At 41.4% G+C, this 27,653-nt stretch overlaps 1 protein-coding gene across 42 annotated transcripts in view; it reads left to right on the top strand.

The window, feature by feature from the left end:
- LOC101283030 (low affinity immunoglobulin gamma Fc region receptor II) overlaps positions 1-27,653 on the top strand; it is a 214,320-nt gene that overhangs the window by 170,593 nt on the left and 16,074 nt on the right. For 7 of the 42 annotated variants that reach the window (XR_007476419.1, XR_007476416.1, XM_049707943.1 and 4 more), the window contains 2 exons: positions 22,725-22,826; positions 27,223-27,433. The exons of 32 other annotated variants lie outside the window; for them this stretch is intronic. Coding sequence is in view for 8 of the 10 variants with exons in the window: in XM_049707940.1 (XP_049563897.1) it covers positions 22,725-22,826; positions 27,223-27,433 (313 nt within the window). In the remaining 2 variants the exon portion in view is untranslated. The remainder of the gene's footprint in view (positions 1-22,724; positions 22,827-27,222; positions 27,434-27,653) is intronic. 3 more of the 42 variants (XM_049707946.1, XM_049707906.1, XM_049707912.1) reach the window with 1 other exon arrangement.

Raw genomic sequence — 27,653 nt, 5'->3', positions numbered from 1 at the left:
GGATATAAATATCTTCTGGTGTTTGTTGATACTTTCACAGGATGGGCTGAAGCCTTCCCCACCCGATCTGAAAAGGCTATGGAAGTCTGTAAGTCCCTTTTAAAGGAAATAATTCCTCGGTTTGGACTTCCAAAGTCCTTCCAGAGCGATAACGGGCCCTCTTTTATAGCCCAAATCACCCAGGGACTCACAAAGGCCCTAGGGATAGGATCTATGAGCTACACACCTCTTGGCACCCCCAGTCGTCAGGGAAGGTAGAGAAAATGAACCATACTTTAAAGAAAACCTTAGCAAAGCTCTGCCAAAAAACTCATGAACCCTGGACCAACCCCGAGGAGTGGCCTGAGGCTTAGCGCATTTAAAATGACCTATGGGAGGCCTTTTCTTACTACTGACATTCTACTAGATGAGGAAGTGAACCAGGCCCTGAGATATATTCTTAATCTAGGACAAGTTCAGAAGGCAATCCAGGATTATGCCCACAAGGCACTGCCAGCTCCCACTAAAACTACAGAGGAAGGAACAGTTCCTTCACAAATAAACCCTGGGGACCAAGTTCTTCTTAACACCTGGAAAGAGGGGTCCCCTTGAAGACCAACTATTGTCAAAATGGAAGGGCCCCTATAAAGTAACTTTAACCACCCCCACTGCTGTCAGACTGCAAGGGATATCTAGTTGGGTACATTTGTCCAGACTAAGGCTTTTACCTGCAGAAAGCCCTCAGGTCACAACAGAACAATACACCTGTGAGCGAGTGGAAGATCTGAGATGCCTATTCAAAAGACAGGCACCATCAACAGATAAGTAAAATGATGTAGTGGGTTGGCTCCTATGTGAAGCCTTAATGAGACTTGGGACCTCTCTTGTCTCCTTGGCTGGTGTGTTTCTTGACGACCGTCTGGACCTTGATTACCTTCTGGCCGAACGAGGCAGAGTGGCTTCCTGATCTTGCCTCCCTTGTCTGGCCAGCAGTTAAGAAGCCCAAAGTTAACCCTGGTTCCCTCCCTTACTAGGCCCTTTAATGGCTGTCAATGTTCTTCTCCTTTTTAGCCCTTGTTTGTTTAACCTTTTGGTTCAGTTTGTGTCATTTAGCCTCCAACAGTTTGAAGTAAGGCTCATGATGGCTCAGGGAATTCAGCCCATTCCAGCGGAAAGGGGCCCGGGTCCCTACAGGTCCTTGGAACAGTCAGTGAGGGACTTCGACACCTCTAGGGTAGGCTGAGGGCTGCGGCCCCTGTCCAGCAGGAAGAAGTTTCAGAAGAAGACAACTCTGGCCCCTTACCCCTTAAGAATAAGGGTGTGGAATCTCTCAGGGGGGAATGAGACAGGCTGGGACCTGGGACCCTTTGCTGGGACCTGGGACCTTTGCTGCAGTGCTGCAATGCTTGCACCTGGACACACCTCTCGTCAAGCAACAAAATACAAAGAAACTGTATGGGATTAAAAATAACATGGGATTAAACATAACTATGTGCATGCACAGCTGGGGCAAATTCTGGACCCAAAATGTACAAAGAGACCAAAAAGTCCAACTGCCTCTTTTGAAGAGCCTGGAGCAAAAACAGGGTACTGAGCACGCTCCTTGCACACAACACCACCTAGGAGGTGGGCGAAACACCTAAGCCCACCCCTTTGGCCTGACCCCTGGACGCACCCCTACCCTCCCCCCATATAAGGAACAAGCTCGCCCCCACTCGGGCTTTGTCCTTGCTCCCTCCTGCTGCAACAGGGGCCCCGATTAAGCCTTGCCTGAATTTCTTGTCTGGCCGCTAATTTCTATTGGTTGGGGAAGGCCAAGAACCCTGGTTGGTAAGAAATGGGCTGCCAGGAAATTCCCTCACATTTTTTTTTTTTTTTTTGGCTGCATCCGGTCTTAGTTGCAGCGCGTGGGCTTCTCTCTAGTTGTGGCATGCGGGTTTTCTCTCTCTAGTTGTGGCACGTGGGCTCCAGGGCACCTGGGCTCTGTAGTTTGCGGCACATGGGCTCTCTCATTGAGGCACGCGAGCTCAGTAGTTGTGGTGTGCGGGCTTAGTCGCCCCACAGCATGTGGGATCTTAGTTCCCTGACCAGGGATCGAACCCACGTCCCCTGCATTGGAAGGAGGATTCTTTACCCCTGGACTACCGGGGAAGTCCCTCCCTCACATTCTTTAATTGAAGAAAACATACTAAAAAAATATGTATTTTTGAGGAGTGTGTGGAAAGGAAGAGACAGTGTTACTCCATTGACTTTCTTGTATCCTTAAGAGACTCATTATCAACACTAGAACAGGGCTTTCTCCTGTACAGACCTTGCCTACTTCTCCCTTTCTTCTGGGCTGACGGAACCTGATTTTGTTCAGATATATGGTGGCCATGAGCTTTAGAGAAGGCTAGACCTTTTCTTAGCCCCGGGAGGTGGTTTTTGGTTAGTCTAAGTCAGTGGTTCTCATATTTGAGCTGCATCAGAGTCATCTAGAGGACTCGTTAAAACACAAATTAGTGGGCCCCACTGTCAGATTTTCTGATTCTGGTGGGGCCCCAGAATTAGCATTTCTAACATTATGATATTAATACTGCTGGTCATACATTGAGAACCAATTCCCTTGCCAGTGATTGGCTTAGGACTGAACATGTAATACAGCTCTAGACAATGAACCCTCAGAGGCAATCTGCTTGGGGGGGATTCTGGGGCGTAGAAGTAATAAATTCTCTGTCAGTCTTTAAAGATGGTGATGTTTAAGGATGTGGTGCTGGGAGATGCTGCAGCCATCTTGCTTACATGAGGGAAGTGGCTAACATGCTAATGATAGCAAAACAAAGAGAAAAATCTGGGTGACTGATGACATTATTGAGTTATAGATTAACCAACCCTCGAACTGCCCTATCTTCAGACAACTTGATATGTGATATAGAAAAATATTTCTTGTTTAAGCCATCTGAGAGGAGTTTCCTGGTACTTGCTGCAGAAAGTCACCTAACTGATACATACACCTCTCTCAGTGCCCAGGGAGACTCCAGGTGATGTAGTTGCAGAGCGATTTACCTAAAGTCAGATTTTGGATATTTTTAGTTTTTTTCTAATTTTCATTATTTTCAATAGTGCTGCAAAGAACAACAGTTTTTCTTTTTCTTTTTTTAAAAAATATTTTTGCATTTTTCCAAAGGCCATTTTCCCAGAAGTGAAATTACGATGTCATAGGCATGCATATTTCTTAGCTTTTGATAGTATTTCCACATTTCTTTCCAAAACAATTGTTTTAGTTTACACTGCATTCAGAAATCTGTGAGAGGGACTTGCCTGGTGGTGCAGTGCTTAAGAATCTGCCTGCCAACGCAGGGGACACGGGTTCAAGCCCTGGTTCAGGAAAATCCCACATGCCGCGGAGCAACTAAGCCTGTGCGCCACAACTACTGAAGCCCGCGTACCTAGAGTCCGTGTTCCGCAACAAGAGAAGCCACCGCAAAGAGAAGCCCACGCACCACTATGAAGAGTAGCCCCCGTTCACCGCAACTAGAGAAAACCCGCATGCAGCAAAGAAAACCCAACGCAGCCAAAAAATAAAAAAGAAATCAATGAGAATCCACTTAATCACATTCTTTTTCTTAATCTTAAGCAATTAATAGACGAAAAATGGGGTCTCGTCATTTTAACTTGCATTTCTTTGATTTCTAGTGTGTCTGAACGTTACTCTGGTTACAGTTTATAAAGAGGTTGGAGGGAGTAAGACTGGGAGTAGAAAGACGAGTTAGGCTCTTGCAATAGTCCTGGTGGCAGATGAAGATGGCTTGGGACCAAGGTGGTAGTCGGGTTTGGATATTTAGCAAGGAGAACTGGCAAAGTTGGATGTGGGTTACGAAAGAGAGTAAGGAAACCACAATGATACCTAGATTTCTGGCTTAGGAGGTGCCATTCCTTGAAGTGGGAAACATGATGAGAAGTTTAGGTGGGATGGAGTGGGGAGATGTAAGTTCAGGTTTGGCTCTTCTGAGTTTGAGGTGCCTATGGGACATGCCAGTGGAGTGGTCAGGATCGGTTGGATAACTCTAAGGAGAAGTATGGGCTAGAACTAGAGACATGACCTCGAGCTGAACTGTGCTTTAGGAAATTAACTGGAAGCCGTAGAAGTGATTCCTTTATTTGCTAGGGCCTTGAGGTAGGTCTATTTCCAGTGACAAGATGATAATTTTGAATCACTTAGAACCTCACTTATAGTTCTTCAAATGTTCGTATCAAATATTTACTTGCTGCTGAGCAGGGCAGTTTCAGCCCTCCCAAGGAACAGTTTCCAGCAACTCTCAGCATGTTTGGCTTAAGAGAGTGTTTCTACCCTCCTGAATCTTTACCCTTGCTGGAGACCATGCATTTGATACAGTTAGACGGCAAGGCAGCCCTGATGGGGAGCTTCTAAGCCATTTGAGTAGCAGACCCTAGATGTTGAGATCTAATTCCTAGTTTTCTACTCCCGCTTCAAATTGTGCCCTTACCACTAAGGGCCTAAAGCCAGAGTGCAAGTGAATGAAAGCAAGACGTTGATGCCATTGTCTGAGGTCAAGGGTCACTCAAGCAACAAGAGCAGAGCAGGTGGCTTAAAAAAGAGCATCCCCAGGTTCTCCTTGCTCCTGAACCTGACTCCCACTACCCCAGCCCATTAGCTGGCTGCTTCTTATGTTAAACCACTCAAATCTTTCTTTAGCTTTTTTTTGAAAACTGGGTATTTCGTCCTGCAGAGGAGACTCACATTATCCACTTTGTCTCAAAAGAGGGCAGTAGAGGGCAGCAAAGAGCCTGCTTTTGTAAGCCGAGAAAAAAATGAAACAAGTCAGTCTACAACATTATCCCAACGTCAAGGTACCCAAAATACGGCACATCATGCTTCATGTGTTCATGAATGGGAGAGATCTTTGTGGAGGCAGGGCCACTGCTGGAGAGCCAGCAGAACTTAGGTGACTCCTCTTGCAAACAAGAGTTTAGCTATGTGCAACTTATGGTTTTATGGAGAAGGAGTCTGGTCTTGAGGAAGGAGCACCAATTGGCAAAATAGCTCTGTTCACAGAAAACAGCATGGGAGAACATATGGCAACACATGGCAAATTTGGGGAACAGCAAGAAATTTGGTGGAACATAGGATTGGGGTGGGGATGGCAGTGATAGGTGCACTCTCAGATGTTATGTGCCATCCTGAAGGGTTTAGATGTCATCTTGAAGGGCTGAACATCATTCTGAAGGCGATGGGAAGTCACTGAAGGATTTTTTTTTTTTTTGCTGTACGCGGGCCTCTCACTGTTGTGGCCTCTCCCGTTGCGGAGCACAGGCTCCGGACGCGCAGGCTCAGCGGCCATGGCTCACGGGCCCAGCCGCTCCGCGGCATGTGGGATCTTCCCAGACCGGGCACGAACCCGCGTCCCCTGCATCGGCAGGCGGACTCTCAACCACTGCGCCACCAGGGAAGCCCTCACTGAAGGATTTTGAGCAGAGCAGTGACCTGATTTGTTAGGCAATTTTGGTTTTCGGTTTTTGTTTTTTTAATATTCATTTATTTATTTATCTGGCTGCGCCAGGTCTTAGTTTCAGCAGGCGGTATCTTTTAGTGCTGGATGAGGGATCTTCCCCTTCTTCCCCTCTAGGGCCTTTGGCTAACCTAATTATTAAATTATTAAATTGACATAAGACACATTAACAGGGGAAAAATAAATTTAATTTTGTACATTCATATGTGTGTATGGGAGCTCCACTAAGATATGAGACTCAAAGAAGTAATCAGAGCAGGAAGCTTTTATACCTTTCAGACAATGAAACAACAATTTTGTGAAGAATTGACGGGGGGGTGGGTGTTGGGCTATGGGTAGTAAATGATGAAGAATAAACAAGGTTTTCTTTTGTTTTTAATAAATTTATTTATTTATTTTTGGCTACGTTGGGTCATACAACATCCCTCTCTTAGTTGAGAACCACTGGTCTAGTAGAAGCTATGTGTGTGGGTAAAATCATTTAGAAGAGTTGAGAAATATACAAGATCATGTTTCCCAATTTTAAAAAGTTTATTCTCAACCCTTTTAAACATAAACATAAAATTTTTCATCTTCCTTTAATTTTTTCTTAAGTTTCAAAATTGATTTGTCAAATTGCAAGTATAAAATTGTATCTCAATGCTGAATAATCTTTTCAAACTACACCTCTACCTCTCTTTCCCCTTCCTATTCTGATATACCCCCTGGGGCAGTCTCTCCCCATTTAGAAAATCACCGGAGGAGAGAAAAGTACACTGAAGACAGAGAGATGAACAAGCACCAATATTTAATGGGTGGGTGAAGATAGAGGAACATTCAGAGAAAGTAATGAGGCATCAGAGGGGCAGCAGAAGAACCCTGTCTTGATGAAAGAGATGCTGTACAACATCAAAGGATTTTGGCTCTGCAAACTGCAATGATACATTCTGCCACTGTGGTTCATAAATTATTTCTTAGAGAAGCGAGAGGATTTTGAGTACTCCCTGGGCTTGGAATGGAGGGAGAGTTTTATGTGGCAGGACCCAAGGCAACATCTAGGACAACTCATGGGAGGAAGCTTGGAGATTCAGAAAGAAAACATACTTCGTCTTCAAGGCAAGAGATAAGGAAGATTGCAGAGCAGCCCCCTGGAGCCTGAGTAGATGACCTAAAATTTTCATCTTGAAGGGAAGACTAGAAAACAAGATCTAGACACCACTGAGGTTCCCACCTATTTTGGAAGGACATTGTTGTATGGCATGCTTTAGAAACTGGGTTCTGACCTTCTTCTTTTTCTCATTTCCATTTCTTAAAAAAATGTTCTTTTTAAACCTTCTAGACGATTGTGAGTTGGTCAAGAGAAAGATTTAAATGTCTTCACATTTATGCTAATACAGCCTCTGCAGCAGTTATGCCTTTGGTGGCTGGCTATGGTGGTGGCACTGATAACATAGCTCTCTAAGATTTTTAAAAATTAAGATCTATTGGTGTTTTGATTATTTTTCTCTTTATCTCTGGTTTCGGGAGTTTGGATATTATGTGTTTAGGTGGTGTGTGTGTGCATGTAGTTAGTCTGCTTATCGTTCTTTCAGCTTCTTGGATCTATGGTTTGATAACTTCTATTATGTTTGAAAAACTCTTGGCCATTATCTCTTAAAATGTTTATTCTGCCCTGTTTCTTCTCTCTGCTTTGGGATTTCTATTACACATACATTATACCAATTTATAATTATTTCACACTTCTTAGATGCTCTATTTTCTTTCTCTTTTCACATTTTTTCCTTTGAATTTCAGTTTGGGTAATTTCTGTGAATCCATCTTCAATGCACTGATTATTTCTCAGCTGTATGGAGTCTACTGATGAGCCTATTGAACATATTCTGCCTCTCTCTTACCATGTTTTAACATTTTCTAATATTTTCATGTGACTCTTCTTATAGTTTCTCTCTATTGAAATTCCCCATCTGTTCATGCATGTTGTCCATGTTTTCTACCAAAGCCTTTAACATATACTTATAATTAGTGCTAACATCTAGATCATCTCTAATACAGTTTCTCTTGCTTGAATTTTCTTTTTCTTTTTTTTTTTTGCGGTACGCGGGCCTCTCACTGCTGTGACCTGTCCTGCTGTGGAGCACAGGCTCCGGACACGCAGGCTTAGCGGCCATGGCTCACGGGCCTAGACGCTCTGCGGCATGTGGGATCTTCCCGGACCGGGGCATGAACCCGTGTCCCCTGCATTGGCAGGCGGACTCTCAACCACTGAGCCACCAAGGAAGCCCAGGTCTTTTTAACAAATGGTGCTGGAACAGCTGGACATCCACAAGCAAAAAAAAAAAAAAGAAAAATCTAGACACCAACCTTACACACTTCACAAAAATTAACTCGAAATAGATCATAGACTTAAATGTAAAATGCAAAGCTATAAAACTCCTAGAAGATAACAAAGGACAGGGGACACAGGTTCGAGCCCTGGTCTGGGAAGATCCCACATGCTGCGGAGCAACTAAGCCTGTGCTCCACAACTACTGAGCCTGCACTCTAGAGCCCGCGAGCCACAACTACTAAAGCCTGCACGCCTAGAGCCCGTGCTCCACAGCGAAGAGTAGGCCACGCTCAATGCAATTAGGGAAAGCCCGCATGCAGCAACAAAGACCCAACACAGCCATAAATAAATAAATTTATATTAAAAAAAGATAACAAAGGAGAAAAATCTAGATGACCTTGGGTATGACAATGACTTTTTAGGTACAACATCAAAAGTATGATTCATGAAACAAATAATTGATACTTGACTATTAAAATTTAAAACGTATGCTCTGCAAAAGACTGTCAAGAGAATAAGACAAGCCACACACTGGGAGAAAATATTTGCAAAAGTCATTTCTGATAAAGAGCATCCTGTCCATTCCCCTCATTTCACTGAGGTCCAGAGAAGCAAAGTGCCTTGCCCAATACCACACTGTGGCAAAGATGGCTCTGAAATCTGGTCTCATCTCTCCCTTCCTAACCTAGGTCCTCAGAGATAAATAGCCCTCTGTTGTCTAAGCCCCTCACTTTGTCATGGGTCTTTGCTTCCTGAGAAGTAGCCCTTCCTCTCTCATATTATTTCTCTCTCCTTTCATCAAAATTCTTCAGCACTCTGCTGTTCTGAAAAAGAGTGACTGGTGAGCAGATCCTCATTCTGAAGTTAATGATCAACATAGCTTAGGGTATTTGCATTTCTAAGAGGCTGTTAAAAGCGACAATGCTTTAACGCAAAGACCTGAATTCCTAAAGGAAGTTTTCAGGCTGGACTGTGTTGATGCTAGTGTGTGGACCTGGCTGAGCCCCTTCAAACCAGAGCTTCTATAACTCCATCATTTTTTTTCCCCTCTTCCCTTCTGTGGTTGCCTTTCCTTCCAGACATCCTCCTCCTTTGGGGGTCAGCAGTTGATTGTAGTGTTGTCTGGGTGTCTAGGCTTCTGTTGCCTGGGTGTCTCAGCTCTTGAGGAAGTGGCTGTAACAAGGAAACCCTAGAAAGGACTGATAAACCAATTACAGAGATCTGCTGAAAGGGTGATCAGTATATTAAGAAGAAGAGAAACAGAACCCAACCAAGCAGAGAAACAAAGGAAAAAGCAGCTTCTAATTCAAGTGGCTGGAATCCGAGAGTATCTAGAGTGGGGTCAATTGAGTTTCTAGCATTTATCTGTCCTTCCCAAAGTGGGTCCGTGAACACCATCTCCCACTGGAAGCAGTGGACTAGATTCTCCTAGTCTTTTTTTTTTTTTAACTGACTATATGGCCCACACTGTACCTTTCATATCCATGACTCATTTATTTTGCAAGTGAAATTTGTACCTCTTAGTCTCCCTCATCTATTTCTCTCTTTGGCACCCCCACTCCCCTCTGGCAATCACTTGTCTGTTCTCTGTGTCTCTGACTCTATTAAGTTTGTTCTTTTGTCCTGCTTTGTAGATTCCACATATAAGTGAAGTTATATAGTATTTGTCTTCCTCTGACTAATTTCACTCAGAATAATACTCTCTAGGTCCATCCATGGTGTCACAAATGTAAGGTTTCTTTTTCTTTTAATGACTGAGTAATCGTCTATTGTGTATATACATCATACCTTCTTTAATCCATTCATTTATAGATGGACACTAATGTTGCTTCCATATCTTGGCTTTGTAAATAATGCTGCAATGAATGTAGGGGTGCATATAACTTTTCAATTAGTGTTTTCATTTTCTTCAAATACCCAGGAGTGGAATTGCTGGATCATATGGTAGTTCTGTTTTTAATTTTTTGAAGAATCTCCTCAAATACTGTTTTCCATAGTGGCTGCACAATTTGCATTACCACCAACAGTGCATGAGGGTTTTCTTTTCTCCACATCCTTAGCAACACTTGTTATTTGTTGTCTTTTGATAGTAGTCATTCTGATAGGTGTGTGGTGATATTTCATTGTGGTTTTGATTTGCATTTCCCTGATGATCAGTGATGTTGAGCATCTTTTTATGTGCCTGTTGGCCATCTGTAAGTCTTCTTGGGAAAAATGTCTATTCAAGTCCTCTGCTGTTTTAAATTTTTATTTATTTATTTATTTAGTTATTTTTATTTGGTTGTACTGGCTCCTTAGTTGTGGCATGTGAACTCTTAGTTGCAGCATGCATGTGGGATCCAGTTCCCTGACCAGTGATCAAACCTGGGCCCCCTGCATTGAGAGTGCAGAGTCTTAACCACTGCAGCACCAGAGAAGTCCCATCTCTGCCATTTTTTAATTGGTTTGTTTTTTTTGTTTTTGTTGTGTGGTTGTATGAGTTATTTGTATACTTTGGATGTTAACCCTTGTCAGATACATTGTTTGCAAATATCTTCTCCTATTTGGTAGGTAGCCTCTTCATTTTGGTGATAGTTTCCTTTGCTGTGCAAAAGATTTTAGTTTGATGTAGTCCCATTTGTTAATTTTTGCTTTGTTTTCCTTGCATGAGGAGACATATCAAAAAAGATATTGCTAAGACCGATGTCAAAGAGTGTACCACCTATGTTTTATTCTAGAATTTTTATGGTTTGTGTCTTACAGTTAATTCTTTAACCCATCTTGTATTTTTTTTTATATATGGTGTGAAAAAGTCCAGTTTGATTATTTTGCATATAGATATCCAGTTTTCCCAACACTATTTACTGAAGAGGCTGTCTTTTCCCTATAGTATATTCTTGCCTCCTGTGTCATAGATTAATTGACCATGTAAGTATAGGTTCATTTCTGGGCTCTCTATTCTGTTTCAATGATTTATATGTTTGTTTTTGTGCCAGTACCATATTGTTTTGATGACTATAGCTTTGTAGTATAGTTTGAAATCAGAGTGTGTGATGTTTCCTGCTTTGTTCTTCTTTCTTAAGATTGTTTTGGCTGTGCAGGGTCTTTTGTGTTTCCATTCAAATTTTAGAATTATTTGCTCTAGTTCTGTGAAAAATGCCATTGATATATTAGTAGGGATTGCATTGAATCCATAGATTGCCTTGGGTAGTATGAGCTATTTAACAATATTGATTATTCCAATCCCTGAGCATGGTATATCTTTCCATTGGTCTGTGTCATCTGCAATTTCTTTCATCATCTCCTAGTCTTTTAACAGTAATGATAAAGACTAAATTTGTTTGCCAGATTCTGTATGAAACATTGTTAAAAACAACGGGCCCAAAATGGAATCACTTATGCTAAATACCACATCATGAAACTGAGACTTACTGCAGTTTTGGCTCTCCCAGAAATGGAATCTTAAACCCGTCAATCAGGAATTGCCTAATAAGCGCACCAGTTAGGTAATCTGCCTGATAGACCCTTGCCATCCCTTAAAGGAAAGTAACCCTGCCATAACCAATCTGTTTTTTTTAGCCTAGTACAACTTCCTTGTTCCTGCTCCTATCTGCCTATAAAAGTCTTTCATTTTGTACAGCTCCTCAGAACTCCTTTCTATCTGCTAGATTGCAAGCTGCCTGATTCATGAATTATTGAATAAAGCCAATAAGATATTTAAAATTTACTGTGTTGAATTTTATTTATTAACAGCACAATTTATGGATTTTCTCATTTAATCTTCACAGCATTATATGGTAAGTAGTAATCTCCATTTTACAGATGAGGCAATGGAGCTTAGAAGGGAAGATTAATATGCCTAAGATTACACAGCTGGTAAAGAATGAGGCTTTTGATCTGTGTCTGCCTGTCTACAAAATCCATACTCTTAATCACTGGACTTTTCTGACTTTTGAGTTAGTCATACATTTCCTATCTCCAGACATATACATTTTATTTTATTTTATTTTTGGGGGATGAAAGTGTTTCTATTTTTCTTTCACTTTTTAAGGATATTTTCACTGGATACAGAATTTCTAGGTTGACATTTTTGTTTTCTTTCAACACTGAAAAAATATCATTATATTGTCTTTCGACTTCCATACTGCCTGTTGAGAAGTCTGGGGTAAATCTTGTTGCTTCTTTGAAGGAATGTGTTTTCTCCTCTGGCTGCTTTACAATTTTTCTGTTTGTATTTGAGTTTAAAGCAGTTTTTTATTTTTTATTTTGTGCCTAGATAGGCTTTTACTTCAGACGTACACATTTTATTTTATTATTTTTTTACATCTTTATTGGAGTATAATTGCTTTACAATGGTGTGTTAGTTTCTGCTTTATAACAAAGTTAATCAGTTATACATATACACACAGACATTTACTTTGTGTGTGTGTGTGTGTGTGTGTGGTACACGGGCCTCTCACTGCTGTGGCCTCTCGCATCATGGAGCACAGGCTCCGGACGCGCAGGCCCAGCGGCCACGGCCCATGGGCCCAGCTGCCCCGCGGCACATGGGACCCCCCTGGACCGGGGCACGAACCGGTGTCCCCTGCACCGGCAGGCGGACTCCCAACCACTGCGCCACCAGGGAAGCCCCAGACATATACATTTTAAATCAAGCTGTTTCTTTTAAAGAATTCTCCTTTCTCATTGGCATATTTCAGTTTTGAATAAATAGTGTGCCCCTATATTTATAATCACTTTCTTTTAGAAACATCTTGTACTTTGTTCTTTCTTTAGTTTTGTTGTTGTTTGTTTGTTTGCTTTTTCCCCCAGCTCTGATGGGAAAGAAAGACTCCTCTTTCTGTTTTGGTTCTGCCAGGGAGGAAAATTAGTTTTCCCTCTACCCTTCTAAGGTCTTAGCTGAGACCTCCCCCCACCCTAATAAAAAAAAAAATAGATTAACAGGGGAAAAACAGACAGAATTTTAATAATAGGCATAACTCCTGTATACATGGGAGATACCCAGGAAAACTGAGTGACTACCTGAAATGGCCAACGCCATCACCTTAAATACCATCTTCTGCTAAAGGCAAAAGAAAGATTTTGGAGTTGGGGGAGCCAGTTTGGGGAGAAAAGCGCAGTAAAGAATAAGGTTGTTATGCAGATTTAAGTCTGTGACTTCTCCACTAATAAGAGTTTCTTGTGATTTAGAGTCATCCTTCTCTTCCTGGTGTATATAGACACCCTTATAGTGGAGATTTCCCTTATAAATGTAAATTTTCCTTACAACAGGTAACTTCTCAGTTTTCAGAACTTTTCCAGTGTCTGCTATTTCTTAAAAATAACCAGATCAAGATAATTCTTATGCCAAAGAAGCATATTTTGGAGTGGCATATTCTGCTCCCCTTCACAATGAATTACAAACAGCCAACTACTCTTTTCCAGATAATGTAAATGCTTAAGCTATAGCTAATCAAATAATTTCCTTGCGTTGCTGTCACCTTTTCTCTAAAAAGTCTTTCTCCAAGTTCCTATTTGTGGAGCACTCCTAACCACTTTCAGTTCATCACTGCCCAACTGGAACTGATTTTTGCTCAAATAAACTCTTAAAAAAGTTTTAATACGCATCAGTTTGTCTCTCAATAGTTTGTGTGCAAATGAGGATGATGTAATTTACCTTCCAAAATTGTAAGTATTAGAGGTAATATATGTAAAGTGCCTCCTCCATAGGAAGCATTCATATGCTTACATACTATTAATTTTGGTCTCTTAGTGTGTAAACTATATATTGCTCTTTGCTTTTGTCTTTCAAATGACAAAACTAAAACAATTAAAGAACAAGTTTGATGATTTTTATTCAAGGAAAAGCAGTCTTTGGATTGGGGGTGTATAGTGCCTCACAAGAAGTGGAGCACATTTCCTGAGGGATTTTGGACAAGAGTGAGTTGTTTTCTGTTTTAATAAATTTATTATTTATTTATTTATTTTGGCTGCGTTAGCTTTCGTTGCTGCGTGTGGTCTTTCTCTAGCTGCGGTGAGCGGGGGCTACTCTTTGTTGTGGTGCGCGGGTTTCTCATTGCAGTGTCTTCTCTTGTTGAGGAGCACAGTGCCTAGGCTCACGGGCTTCAGTAGTTGTGGCACGTGGGCTCAGTAGTTGTGGCTCACAGGCTCTAAAGCACAGGCTCAGTAGTTGTGGTGCATGGGCTTAGTTGCTCTGTGGCATGTGGGATCTTCGCGGACCAGGGCTCGAACCTGTGTCCCCTGCACTGGCAGGTGGATTCTTAATGACTGTGCCACCAGGGCAGCCCCCAAGAGTGAGTTTTATAGGGAATTATAAGAGGCAATGTGAAAACAAGGCATGATTGGCTAGGAGGGCAGGTATTTTCCTGTAAGGCTGAAAAGTCCTATTTTCTAGGATAAGGTAAGCTAGTTAGATTTGAGTTTGAAAATTCTAGTTGATGTATTTTAGTTTTCCTTGATAGGTGTTTTCTGTAAGTGCAGGCTAACTTAGGTTTAAATCTGTGATGTGGCAGGCCACTGGGGCAGCTGACATTTTTGTGGATCCCAGTATACTAATTAACTGTATCAATTCCCCCCATTTTGATCAAACTTTCAGTTGCGCTGAGAGTATTGATCAAAATGTAAGGTATTAGCCCCACTCTGAGCTATCACTTCTTGTCGATGTTGGAGTCAGGTTGACTCTCTCCATAGGTTTAGTATATGGAGGTCTCAGTCCCTTAGTTGGCTGTTTTCTTCATCTCATATTTGACATTCTAGGCAAAGGGAGATCATTTGTCTCATTGCCAGTGGCTACATATTTGCACTTAAAGCTTTTGAGACAACACAGCACACCAGGGAGACTATTAAAATGACTATAAGCAGAATAATTCCCACTCCAAAGCCACAGTCCCCATGGCCCAAAACAACTTAGATCAAATAGATCAAAGAAAGACTGCATTGAAGAAGACAATTTTTAAAAAAATTTTTATTGGAGTATAGTTGATTTACAATGTTGTGTTAGTTTCTGCTCTACAGCAAAGTGAATCAATTATACATATACATATATCTACGCTTTTTTAGCTTCTTTTCCCATATAGGTTATTACAGTATATCGAGAAGAGTTCCCTGTGCTGTACAGTAGGTCCTTATTAGTTATCTATTTTATATATAGTAGTGTGTAGATGTCAATCCCAATGTCCCAGTTTATCCCTCAGCACCCCCCACCACTTTCCCCCTGGTAACCATAAGTTTGTTTTCTACATCTGTGACTATATTTCTGTCTTGAAAATAAGTTCTTTTGTACCGTTTTTTTAGATTCCACATATAAGTGATATCATATATTTGTCTTTGTCTGCTTGACTTACTTCACGAAATATGACAATCTCTGGGTCCATCCATGTTGCTGCAAATGGCATTATTTTGTTCCTTTTTTATGGCTGAGTAATATTCCATTGTATATATGTACCACATTTTCTTTATCCATTCCTCTGTTGATGGACATTTAGGTTGCTTCCATGTCCTGGCTATTGTGAATAGTGCTGCAATGAATATTTGGGGGTGCACGTATCATTTCAAATTATGGTTTTCTCAGGATATATGCCCAGGAGTGGGATTGCGGAATATGGTAGCTGTATTTTTAATTTTCTAAGGAACCTTCATACCTTCGTACTCCACAATGGCTGTACCAATTTACATTCCCACCAACAGTGTAGGAGGGTTGCCCTTTCTCCACACTCTCTCCAGCACTTATTGTTTGTAGATTTTTGATCATGGCCATTCTGACTTGGGTGAGGTGATACCTCATTGTAGTTTTGATTTGCATTTCTCTAATAATTAGTGATGTTGGGCATCTTTTCATGTGCTTGTTGGCCATCTTTATGTCTTCTTTGGAGAAGTGTCTATTTAGATCTTCCATGCATTTTTTGATTGGGTTGTTTTTTTTTTGATATTGAAGAGCATGAGCTGTTTGTATATTTTGGAGATTAATCCCTTGTAGGTTGATTTGCTTGCAAATATTTTCTCCCATTCTGTGGGTTGTATTTTCATTTTGTTTATAGTTTCCTTTGCTGTGCAACAGGTTTTCAGTTTCATTAGGTCCCATTTGTTTACTTTTGTTTTTATTTTCATTACTATAGGAGGTGGATCAAAAAAGATCTGGCTGCGATGTATGTCAGAGAATGTTCTGCCTAGGTTTTCCTCTAAAGTTTTATAGTATCCAGCCTTACATTTAGGTCTTTAATCCATTTTGAGTTTATTTTTGTGTATGGTGTTAGGAAGTGTTCTAATTTCATTCTTTTACATGTAGCTGTCCAGTTTTCCCAGCATGTTTCATTGATCTATATTTCTGGTTTTGTGCCAGTACAATACTTTTTTTTTTTTTTTTTGCGGTACACGGACCTCTCACTGTTGTGGCCTCTCCCGTTGTGGAGCAACAGGCTCCGGACGCGCAGGCTCAGCGGCCATGGCTCACGGGCGCAGCCGCTCCGCGGTATGTGGGATCTTCCCGGACTGGGGCACGAACCCGTGTCCCCTGCATCGGCAGGCGGACTCTCAACCACTGCGCCACCAGGGAAGACCTACCATACTGTTTTGATGACTATAGCTTTGTAGTATAGTCCAAAGTCAGGGAACCTGATTCCTCCAGCTCCGGTTTTCTTTCTCAGGATTGCTTTGGCTATTCAGGGTCTTTTGTGTTTCCATACAAATTGTAAAATTGTTTGCTCTAATTCTGTGAAAAATGCCATTGGTAATTTGATAGGGATTGCATTGAATCTGTAGATTGCTTTGGGTAGTATAGTCATTTTGACAATATTGATTCTTCCAACCCAAGCACATGGCATATCTCTCTGTTTGTGTCATCTTTGATCTTTCATCAGTATCTTATAATTTTCTGAATACAGATATTTCGCCACCTTAGGTAAGTTTATTCCTAGGTATTTTATTCTTTTTGATATGATGGTAAGTGAGGTTGTTTACTTAGTTTCTCTTTCTGATCTTTCATTGTTAGTGTTTAGGAATGCAAGAGATTTCTGTGTATTAATTTTGTATCCTGCATCTTTACCAAATTAACTGATGAGCTCTAGTAGCTTTCTGGTAGCATCTTCAGGTATAGTATACTTCAGTATAGTATAGTATCATGTCATCTGCAAACAGTGACAGTTTTACTTCTTCTCTTCCAATTTTGATTCCTTTTATTTCTTTTCCTTCTCTGAAAAAGTCCTAGCTGCAGCTAGGATTTCCAAAACTATGTTGAATAAAAGTGGCAAGAGTGGACATCCTTGTCTTGTGATCTTACAGGAAATGCTTTCAGTTTTTCACCATTGAGAATGATATTTGCTGTGGGTTTGTCATATATGGCCTTTATTATGTTGAGGTAGTTTCCGTCTATGCCCACTTTCTGGCAAGTTTTTGTCGTAGGAGACACTTTCTTAAGCCAAGTGGCTTTTTCAGTAATCTTAGGTAGCTGAGTTTCAACTTCCCCAGAAGTGTGACTCCAAGTACAGCAAGTGGTGTTGGCTAGAGCACAGACACCTTCTTTCGGTCTAAAAGATAATCAAGGCCTATTCTATTACAAGAACAACTTTGGCCAGAGAGTCTACGGATTATTGTCAGGCAGCAATTGCTTTGCCAGTAGCTTCTGTGATAACTTTAAGAGTTAAGGAGAGGTTCCTGATCACAGCCTCATTTACACTTCCTGCTCATCAGGGAAGTAGGTATCTGCCACAGGAAGCAAATTTTGAAACAGGAATGCCTCCCGGTAATTCTCAATTGATCTGTAATTTTAGTTGAGAGGAGCAGCCCAACGTGAAGGCTTGGTTTGATTGTGGACAGTCAGAGACGTAAAGAGTTAGCTCAGACCATAGTGTCCCACCATTTCCCAATTACTTAAACATTGAGCTTCCCATGCATGAAGGGGCACTATAAACGTGGGAGGAGCACAGATGGCACTACCAAAAGAGGTATTCCATGGTGGAGAATATTGGAATAGGAGTGCAGAGCGATCAGCCAAGCCCTGGAGGTCAGATGATTTATTATTTAAGAGTTAAGGGTCTGTAGACTGCACGGAGAGTATTGTTCTGATTTCTCTTTCTGTTAGTTGTTCTGATTTCTCTTTGTATTAGTTGTTAACTGGATACAGAGAAATTGACTTACGGGGTCAAGGTTAGGAGTCTAACAGGATATAGAGGGTATTTCATTTGGTCCAGAGAAACTGAGGCATTGGAAATCAGGGAGACGTTTGTAACAGGCAGACTACAAAATCACCAGCATCATAGACCAACTGGGGTCTTTGGAGGCAAACCCAATAATCAAATAGGTCTTCCCCTTTGCAAAAGCCCCAGAAATACAGATGCTAGCATTATCTTTACAAGTGACAGAAAGAAAAAGAAGAGTGGTGAAGCAGGTACAAAGGGGAGAAGGTATTTCATGATGAGAGTTAAAGGACCAGGATTCTTGTTCCAAAGTCTCGGGTGGAAGCATTCTACTTCATGAAATCAGCAGCTTCTCATTCAAGTAAACTTGATTTTGAGCATTTGTACAGGACCACGTGTCAGGTGGAGCCTTTTTCAGTTGTGAAATGTGCATGCAAGATTAGATCCCTTGTAATTTGGTAGCAGTGTCAGTGGTCAAGGATTCTTGGTAGAGTCCATTCCATGAGTCTCACTTTTGCAAAAGCATTAGAGTAAAATAATAACTGTCTGTTAATGACAAAAGACTTAAAATGCCCATGGATAAAAATCTGATAATTCATTTGATAAGGAAATGTAGTTAATTCTGTGTTATACAATAAGTTAGGATGATAATTGGACACTGGGTGTATTGACACAATTCTAGAATCTTTAAACAATTTCTGGATTACCTGTATCAGTAACATATATCCATACACATATAACCTAAGAAGGTTTATCATCGCTTATTTGACAATGCTTCCCATGTAATTTAGCATACCAAATAAATCTAATTAGTTCAACATCTCTCCTTTACAAGCTGAGAGACAAATCCCTTGAGAATTCCAAGGGGGTCTCTGGGAAATCTCAGTGTTAACTCTGAGGTAAAAACTTCTGCATTTAGAATTTGATTTTGGGAACGTGTGAAAATGGCAAAAGGTTTGAACATTTGACTAAATAGGATCACAGATCATTATGAAATAATAATTAATTATCTATTTAACTAAAGTGACAATAAAAGATTTTAAAGGCAAATGCAGAAGGTTGCATAGTTATGAACAAAACTTAGCTCTTTTAATATTGAGAAGACTGTGTTTTCTTAAGTAGTCAATGACCTGATAAAGGCAACATGAAGCACAGGAAATTATTTTGGTAAGACGCAAAATATTTGCTTTCCAGGTAGATTATCAGAAAGATTTAAAAAAAATAATAATAAACTTTCACAGCCTTTTATATTAAGAGCAGACCAATAGTACAATAAAACTTTTTTTTTTTAACAGACAGAAGACCAAGTCTAATTTTGCCCCAGGATACTTTTTGATATTAAAATTCATTTAAAAAAAAGTTAAATAGATCCATTCCGATCTTAGCCACACCTTCCTGCTTGACTACACCCAAAATTTCTTTTCCAAGAATCCTTTTCCACAAATATTCTCCAACTTTTTATATACATTCTAGTTTTGTCCTGTTTTTTCTTTTCTTTTTTTTTCCTCTTTCTCATTCTGAAATAAACATTTTACTTTAGGACAAAATTACTCTTTTTTCCCTAACAAAAACACATCTCCATGTCTTGCATAGAAATGTTTCCCTTATTATTTCTAGTAGTTTTATATTAATTATAATTCTTATCCTTAAGAATCCCTTGATTCCTAGTGAAAACTAAAAAGTAAGCAATTGTGGACTGTCACTTGCCAATTCTGTGGATTGGCAAATTTGCAAACACATTTCCTAATTTTGAGAAACATATTCTTCCTCATAGTACATTTTTGCAATGTGACACAAACCATGTTTACTAAGAGATCAAAATATCTTTAGTTCCTCTGTAAAAGGAAGTCAAAAGTGGATAAACTTATGTTCAGTACTTAATGTTTCAGTATTTTATCTTACTTGGAAATGATCTAGATATTCAACAAATATTCATCATTTAAGTTACCTTAGTGTAACTTTAGGATTCAAATAACCAAAATAATTTTGGAAACTATTTTTAAGTAGATGTACCATAACACATAAAAATTGTTGAAAAGTTCACTTACAAACTTGTATCGTATTTACATATATTTAATTTACTTGTTCTGAACATTTATGTTTAGATTCCTCATGACAAATTAAGAGACATTCAACAGCTAACCATCATCATAAGTTAGCTTTCTTGCTGACAAATTCTCTAACAGAGATAAAGTGAGCTTATTTGACTTTTAGTAAACCTAGGTAAAATAAAAGTATTGTATTTAATGCTGATAACTGAAGACATGCCTGTCTGAATTAAACCAACAAATTTAAACTAGCTTTATTTTACAGAAGCTTATCTTACATCATGTTACCTTGGCAAATATTTGGGTTAATTTCTGTATTACTGAGCGTATAGTTGATTTATATAAATGCTTAAATTTCTTTAGGCCAATTAAGTAGAGCTCGTTACAAATTAATTTTGGCAGTACCACCTGAAGGTAGAAAAAAACGTACGTATGTATGTATTATAACATATATACATAGACATACATAAACATACAGACAGATGCAAACAGAAGTCTTACAACTTTCATTTTAAAATTTTAGCCATGAGACAGCTATGAAAATAAAAACTCAGTGGTTTATAAAAGAACAGTTGGGTCAAAATTGTGTTTCTGACAGGTGGAATAAGTTAAAACTACCTGCTCAGATGGCTTAAATTTTTTACTAATATTTGTGAAGACTGAAAATTTTTCATGTATGTAGTTTCCAAATAGCCTTTCCTTTTTTTTTTTTTTTCCTAGTAAGGATTACTTCTCTGAAGTTTGAATTTCAAAGAAATGGCACACGGAAAGAGTGCAAGTTCCTCCAAGAAGGACTTTTATTTTCTATATCTAGAATTTTATGATACCTACAAACTTTTTGAGATGAATGGGGAGGTTTGGGAATTGGTAAAAAGGATAGGTTGGCTTTACATTTTTTCTAGAGCTGCACTTCTGATCTTACAAGACAAGGACAGTTTTTTCCTAATTAATTAATTAATTAATTTTTGGCTGTGTTGTGTCTTCCTTGCTGTGCGCGGACTCTCTCTAGTTGCGGTGAGCGGGGTCTACTCTTTGTTGCGGTGCGCGGGCTTCTCATTGTGGTGGCTTTTCTTGTTGTGGAGCACGGGCTCTAGGCACGCAGGCTTCAGTAGTTGTGGCATGAGGGCTCAGTAGTGGTGGCTCATGGGCTTAGTTACTCTGCAGCATGTGGGAGCTTCCCAGACGAGGGCTTGAACTTGTGTCCCCTGCATTGGCAGGCAGATTCTTAACCACTGCACCGCCAGGGAAGTCCCAGGACAGTTGTTTTTATTTCCTCAAAGAATTGGGTTGCAGCCTGAATGATCTCAAAGCGTTGACCCACCCATCCAACTATACATTATCTTCGTTTTGCTTCTTTATATCAGGGAAATCTTTAACTAAGATACAAATCAAAAGAACTCTATGTTCTACGTTTGTAGATTTTTTTTTTTTTTGGAGTATTTTCTTTCATTCAGCTTAGGGGAGAAGGCCTTAAAAAAAAGGTCCTATCAGGCTCTGAATATCAGTTTCCAATTTGACCGACTTCTGACCATAGAGCTACTTTAAAAAAATCCTTTCAAATATCTTGTCAGGTTTCAGCTGGGAAAAATAGTAAATATTTCTGGCAGTATTGAACAACCCCATGAACCCAAGGGTGTCCTGAAAGACGGTACAAAAGATACGAACCCTCCCAAGGTCCAGAGTGACTCGCAGAGATAGCCACGAGAAAGAAGACTTAGACAATTCCCCTGAGAGCTGGCAAAAGTCAGCAGAACCCCAGAAGCCAATGGGGTGCAACCCTGTTTTGTGCTGATCTCAGCCTCTCAACAACCAGTGTTGTGGTTGGACCAGCTCTTGTGGTTCTTATAATGATTGCCAGATGCCCTTCAGCAATAACCATCGGGAAACTTTGAAAAAAGCAGAGGCTCATCACTTATAACACCTGGAAATTACACAGCACACCTGGGGCCACACAGCAAGGTCATGGGGAGACAGAGACTGCACGTGGGCCTGGGGTTCTGCTTTTATTGGGGCTGAGGGTGGGTCTTAGGGTTTTGGGGGCTCACTCTTTATTGGTGAATTTAAAACATAAGAGCAGGAATTTAAAGGACAGGATGGAAAAAAACAAAAACCATGTAGACCAATTGGTCAGTTAATTAAATCTACCAAAATCTCTAAAACAAAGGAGCCTCAGTGAGTGGAGGTGGCCTGGCTCTCTATCTACTTGTGTCGTTGGTACTGTGTTCAGCTGAGATAACCTTCTTTGAAAGGGCTGCCCCTTGAAATGGATGCCTTGGCAATCAAAGCTTAAGTCAGCCACGTGTATTGCAAAAAAGAAGAAAACTGTCAGGGCTTACACTACAAGCCCATGTTTCTGCCTGGCCATATTTTGGGGGCCCCAACCTGATGGTTGCCAAGTCAAGTTCTCAACACAAAATGAGACAAGCAGAAGAAAATAGCTGTCCCTGGGAGAGAAGAATTGACAACCAATAGGTACCCCACGGCTTCCCTGGTGGCGCAGTGGTTGAGAGTCCGCCTGCCGATGCAGGGGACACGGGTTCGTGCCCCGGTCTGGGAGGATCCCACGTGCCGCGAAGCGGCTGGGCCCGTGAGCCATGGCCGCTGAGCCTGTGCATCCGGAGCCTGTGCTCCGCAACGGGAGAGGCCACAACAGTGAGTAGGCCTGCGTACCGAAAAAAAAAAAAAAAAATAGGTACCCCAAAACCAAAATCAAAAAAGCCTGAATTTGGAAAAGAAAGGACAACGTGAAATTTTATTTTCCTCTCTTGACCAGGCACTACAGAGATCTGGGAGACCTGACTGTGGTAAGAATTCTCATCCTTCACAGCTTCTGCCAGTTTTTCCAGGATCCCTTCTGGAGGCTCTGGAGCATGAGGTATTTAGAGTGTAGCTCTGGTATCTATCAGAATTTAACAAGGGTTTCCATTAATATTAGTTTTAGTGTCCCCTTGGCTGCTTAAGGGAATAATTGGTAGCAGTTTACCAGAGACTCCCTCAGAGTCTCACCAACCCTGAGAGAGGCCATTTGGTGACCCTCCTTTGAGGGTAGATACAGGGTATATGTGAGGCCACTAAGTTGGCAGACTTTTGTTTACAGTTCTATAGTCTCTTCAGAGTGGAAAGGCAATTCAGACAGAGGATTAGCAGAATGTGGGTGATCAGGTAAAGGAGGACAGAGGGAAATAGTAGGGGTCACATCAGTCTTGTAGTCTTTTGTTTTAGGTACCTCTCGTGTCTTTACTTTCTCATTACCCTTTTGCGATGAATCTTTCAATGAAGCTCTCTGGGACTCTTGAAGCCTTTTGGAGGCATACCAATTAAAATAAGTATCCCATTCTGTTTGTTTGATTTGAGGACTCTTACTTTCAAGTGTACTGTTAAATGAGCCATCTTGTCTAACTGGAAGATTCCCTATAATGGCCGTTGTCATTCTAGGTTGTCTTAGTAAGATGTTGCCATTTTTGTAGATATCTATAGCTTCTTGGACCGCATTTATCAGACATAAAATAGGCAGGTGTGCCAGAAGGTGGCAAGCTTAATTCTTTGATATTTGAGGGTCCCACTTCTGTAGCTAAGCCTTGGATCTCTTAGAGCCAAATTAATGCTTAATAGGGATGTGCCACCAGGTTGGGGATTATGTGGTGTTTTCTTTTGGGTTTTTTTTGTTTATTTTTTTGGCTGTGTTGGGTCTTCGTTGCTGCACGAGGGCTTTCTCTAGATGCAGCGAGCGGGGGCTGCTCTTTGTTGTGGTGCATGGGCTTCTCATTGTGGTGGCTTCTCTTGTTGCAGAGCACAGGCTCTAGGCGCATGGCCTTTAGTAGTTGTGGCTTGAGGGCTTAGTTGCTCCACAGCATGTGGGATCTTTCCCGACCAGGGCTTGAACCCGTGTCCCCTGCATTGGCAGGCAGATTCTTAACCACTGCACCACCAGGGAAGTCCTGGGGAATGTGGTGTTTAACAGTGTACCTTGGGGACTTTCCTGTTGGTCCAGTGATTAAGAATCCGCCTTCCAATGCCGGGGACTTGGGTTCGATCCCTGGTCGGGGAACTAAGATCCCACGTGCCCTGGGGCAACTAAGCCCACGTGCTCCAACTACTGAGCCCCTGCACTCACCATAGCTACAAAGAAGTATGCACGCCGCAGTGAAGAGCCCGGTCACTGCAACAAAAGATCCTGTGGGTCACAACTAAGACACGACGCAGCCAACAAATTAATTAATTAATTAATTAAAAACAAAAAGTGTACCTTGTTACATGGAAATTTTCATGAGGTTGGCATGTAACCTACTGTTGATCTAAACCATTCCTTGACCAACTTATCCTAGCCCAGCAGACTGAGAGTGAGGTGGTGAGCGCTCTGACAGCATTTAAGTGTTTGATCTGTGGCTACCAGTTTTGCTGCTTTGGTTTTCAAGATTCCCATAGTAGTAGATCTTTATTCCTTTAACGAGAATATCTGTTTATAGTAGCAGATGCTGTAATGTCTTCCAACAGTTTGACTTGCCTACTTAGATTTTGATGTGCTTTTGGTCAAAATAGTCCAAATGTATTGTCTTAATTTAATTCCCCAAGTCCCTCAGCAGTTCATGCTGTGGACTTACCTCAAGCTTTGTGAGTTTCCTAATGGCTGCCATCATGCTTTCTTTTGCTTCAAGGGCTCCTATTTTCCCTCATTTAAATAATTCTCCCTGGTTCAACCAGACTTACTGTTTCTGACTGCTTGAGCACTGTTCCTGAGATCTGTCAGTACCTCCTGAAGGTGCTTACACTGTAGCTGAGATTGGGCATAAACTCAAATGTTGTGGCCTACTAGGTCTCACCATGAAATATCTGAAGTCTCTCACACCCCAAATTTGCACCTAAAAGGATTAGAACAAACAAACTTGAGCTCCAAATGGGAACTAGGTGGAGCTCGATCCAAGAGAAATTACCAGAGATACTGGAGAGCAGCTGGAGAGGTAGCAAACTAAAGTGGCTCTGTAGGAACCTTCACCTTCATCCAGGAGCCAACCCGGGAACCTTCAGTGGCTGTTTTCACATCACACCTCATTGACCATACAGGCTATATACCTTGCAAAGATTGCGGGTTCGCTTCCAGACCACAGTAATAAAGCCAATATTGCAATAAAATGAGACACACAAATGTTTTGGTTTCCCAGCACATATGAAAAGCTATGTTTACACGATACCATAGTCTATGAAGTGTACAACAGCATCATGTCTATAAAACAATATACACACCTTAATTTACGATGACCTTATTGCTGAAAATACCAAAACAATTTCAATAGTAACATCAAAGATCACTGATCACAGATCACCATAACAGATGAAAAAGTTCAAAATATTATGAGAATTACCAATGTGTCACTTTGTGACACAGAGACACAAGATGAGCCAAATGCAGTTGGGAAAAATGGCACTGATAGACTTACTCAACGAGGGTTGCCACAAACCTTCAATTTGTAAAAAATGCAATACCTGCAGAGCGCAGTTAAGTTAGCACAATAAAATGAGATATGCCTGACCTGTCCAATGACAAAACTAAAGCAGTTTAGTTACAAGATTATTCAAGGGAAAACATGCCATGGATTGAGGTAGTACAGTTCCTCATCAGCAGTGGAGAACTCTTCCCAAGGGATTTGGGCAAGACCAGGTTTTATAGAGCTTTAGAAGAGGCAACGTGGAGACAGGGCATGACTGGCTAGGAGGTTGGGAATTTCCTTATAAGGCTAACAGGTCCTGATGTCTACAGTAAGGTAAGCTGAGTTGGAGGATTGTGATTGGTGTATGTTACGTCCCTGGACAGGTTTTTCCTGTTAAGTGCAGGCTGACTTAGGTTTAGATTTATGATGTGGTCTGGTCCACTGGGGTGGCTCCAATGTGTGGGTCCCATTATATAAATTAACCTTTAAAGTGTTATGTCAGCTAACTGGAGTCTTTTCAGTGGTTAAAGAAATTTTTTCACCTAAAAATCAGATAAGGGCTGGAGGTAGATTGGGGGTGGGAGGTGGGGTAGAACGGGGCCAGTAGAAAAGCCTTGGCCAGAGGAGTGGGGCTGTTGCGGTTTCTGAAGACCACAGAGTGTAAGAACAGGTTCCACAATGTCATTTCCTTGAATATTACAGCTTGCTTCCTCAGAGAGCTTTTGGGAGAGAGGCCCCAGCAAAGGGCCCCAAGAGAGATCCCAGAGCAACTCATGTTCTGGGGATGTTGAGGGTGAACAAATGTCGATGAGGATGACAACAGAAAGCAAAAAAGGGAAACTAGCATTGACTTGATACCCACAATGCACTAGGGACTTCGCTAGCACGCAAATTCTCTTTTAATTTTCAAAAACCTTGAGTGCAGTGGTTCTCAACCAGGGGCAATGTTGTCCCCAAGAGAACATTTGCCAATGTCTAGAGACATTTTTATTTTCACAGCTAGCGGGTGCCCCTGGCATCTAGTGGGTAGAGGTCAGGGATGCTGCTAAACATCCTACAGTGTATAGGACAGGTCTTCACAATGGGAATTATTTGGCCCCAAATGTCAATAGTACTGAGGCTGAGAAACCCTGCTTGAAGGACAGCATGCTAATCTTCATTTACACAGATGAGGAATCTGTAGTTCTGAGAAGCTACCTGTCATTCAAAATGAGATTTACACAGCTCTAAAGCCCTGCTCTTTGACCATGCCATAGTGATAGGAACAGTGATGGGTAAGAAAGATAAAGAACCAGGGCACTAATTGCTGCTCAAAGATATTTGTTGGAGAAATGAGTACAAGAATGATCATCCTATTGCAACTCTGACACACATCTTTGTCTTTGTTCCACAATCCTCTGTTCCACAAACAGAGTCAGGATTATGATAATAAAGAAAATCAAATGGTGGGGGCTGGCCTCAGGTCGCTATGCTCGATCTCAGGAGGAGTCTGATGCCAGTGTCTGCGCCTCTAAATAGATGTAGAAGTACGGGGAGTCTGCTGACACACTCTCCTCCATCACCTTTTCTAAGCAGAGAGACAGACAGGAGGTTCTGAGCTGAGTTTGGGTGACCATTTATTCCCCTCTTCCTTCCAGAGGCTGAGCCCAGCTGTGGCCCCAGAGGAAGAGGAGAATCTGTTTCCCAGTTTCCACATTTTCTGTGAATTTGGAGTGGGACTGAGCCAGATTGATTCTAGGAAACCCTGAACGTTCTGGGATGGAAAAGTTGAGACGAAAGAGGGTGGAAGGGGAGGAGTCAATGACAAAAACAACACTTCTTTTCACTTCCTCTTTTGGACTCCAGAATTTGTCTGTTCTCTGGGGTGGAATCTGTCAAGCCTCCAGAGAAGTCTGTGCCTGCTGTGCTGGGCTGTCAGAGGCAACCTGCTCGCTCCAGGAGGTGATGGGGATCCCCTCATTCCTAGCCCTCCCTACTGCCAGGAGTGACCGAGCTGCCTGCACATCCTGCCATTCTTTGGGCCATATGCTACTGTGGACGGCTCTGCTATTCCTTGGTGAGGCAGGGTCCCCAGGAGGGGCAGTGGAGCAGGGACAGAGGCAGGCATGCTTTTCTAACTCAGCTGCTGTCACCTCGGTTGGGGCTGAGCTTGGGCAAGGATGAGGGCTGGGGCGGGAAGCACGTCAGGAAAGTCAGGAGGGTGAAGGCAGGCTGATGAAAATCAGATTCTGACAACCTTGCTGGCCTTGGCAAATTATGAAATTGGCAGAGTTCTT

This window comes from Orcinus orca, chromosome 1 (assembly GCF_937001465.1).
Source record: "Orcinus orca chromosome 1, mOrcOrc1.1, whole genome shotgun sequence".
In the NCBI taxonomy this organism is placed as follows: domain Eukaryota; kingdom Metazoa; phylum Chordata; class Mammalia; order Artiodactyla; family Delphinidae; genus Orcinus; species Orcinus orca.
The sequence above is the reverse complement of the archived record's forward strand: the minus strand, read 5'-3'. Positions and strand labels throughout refer to the sequence as shown.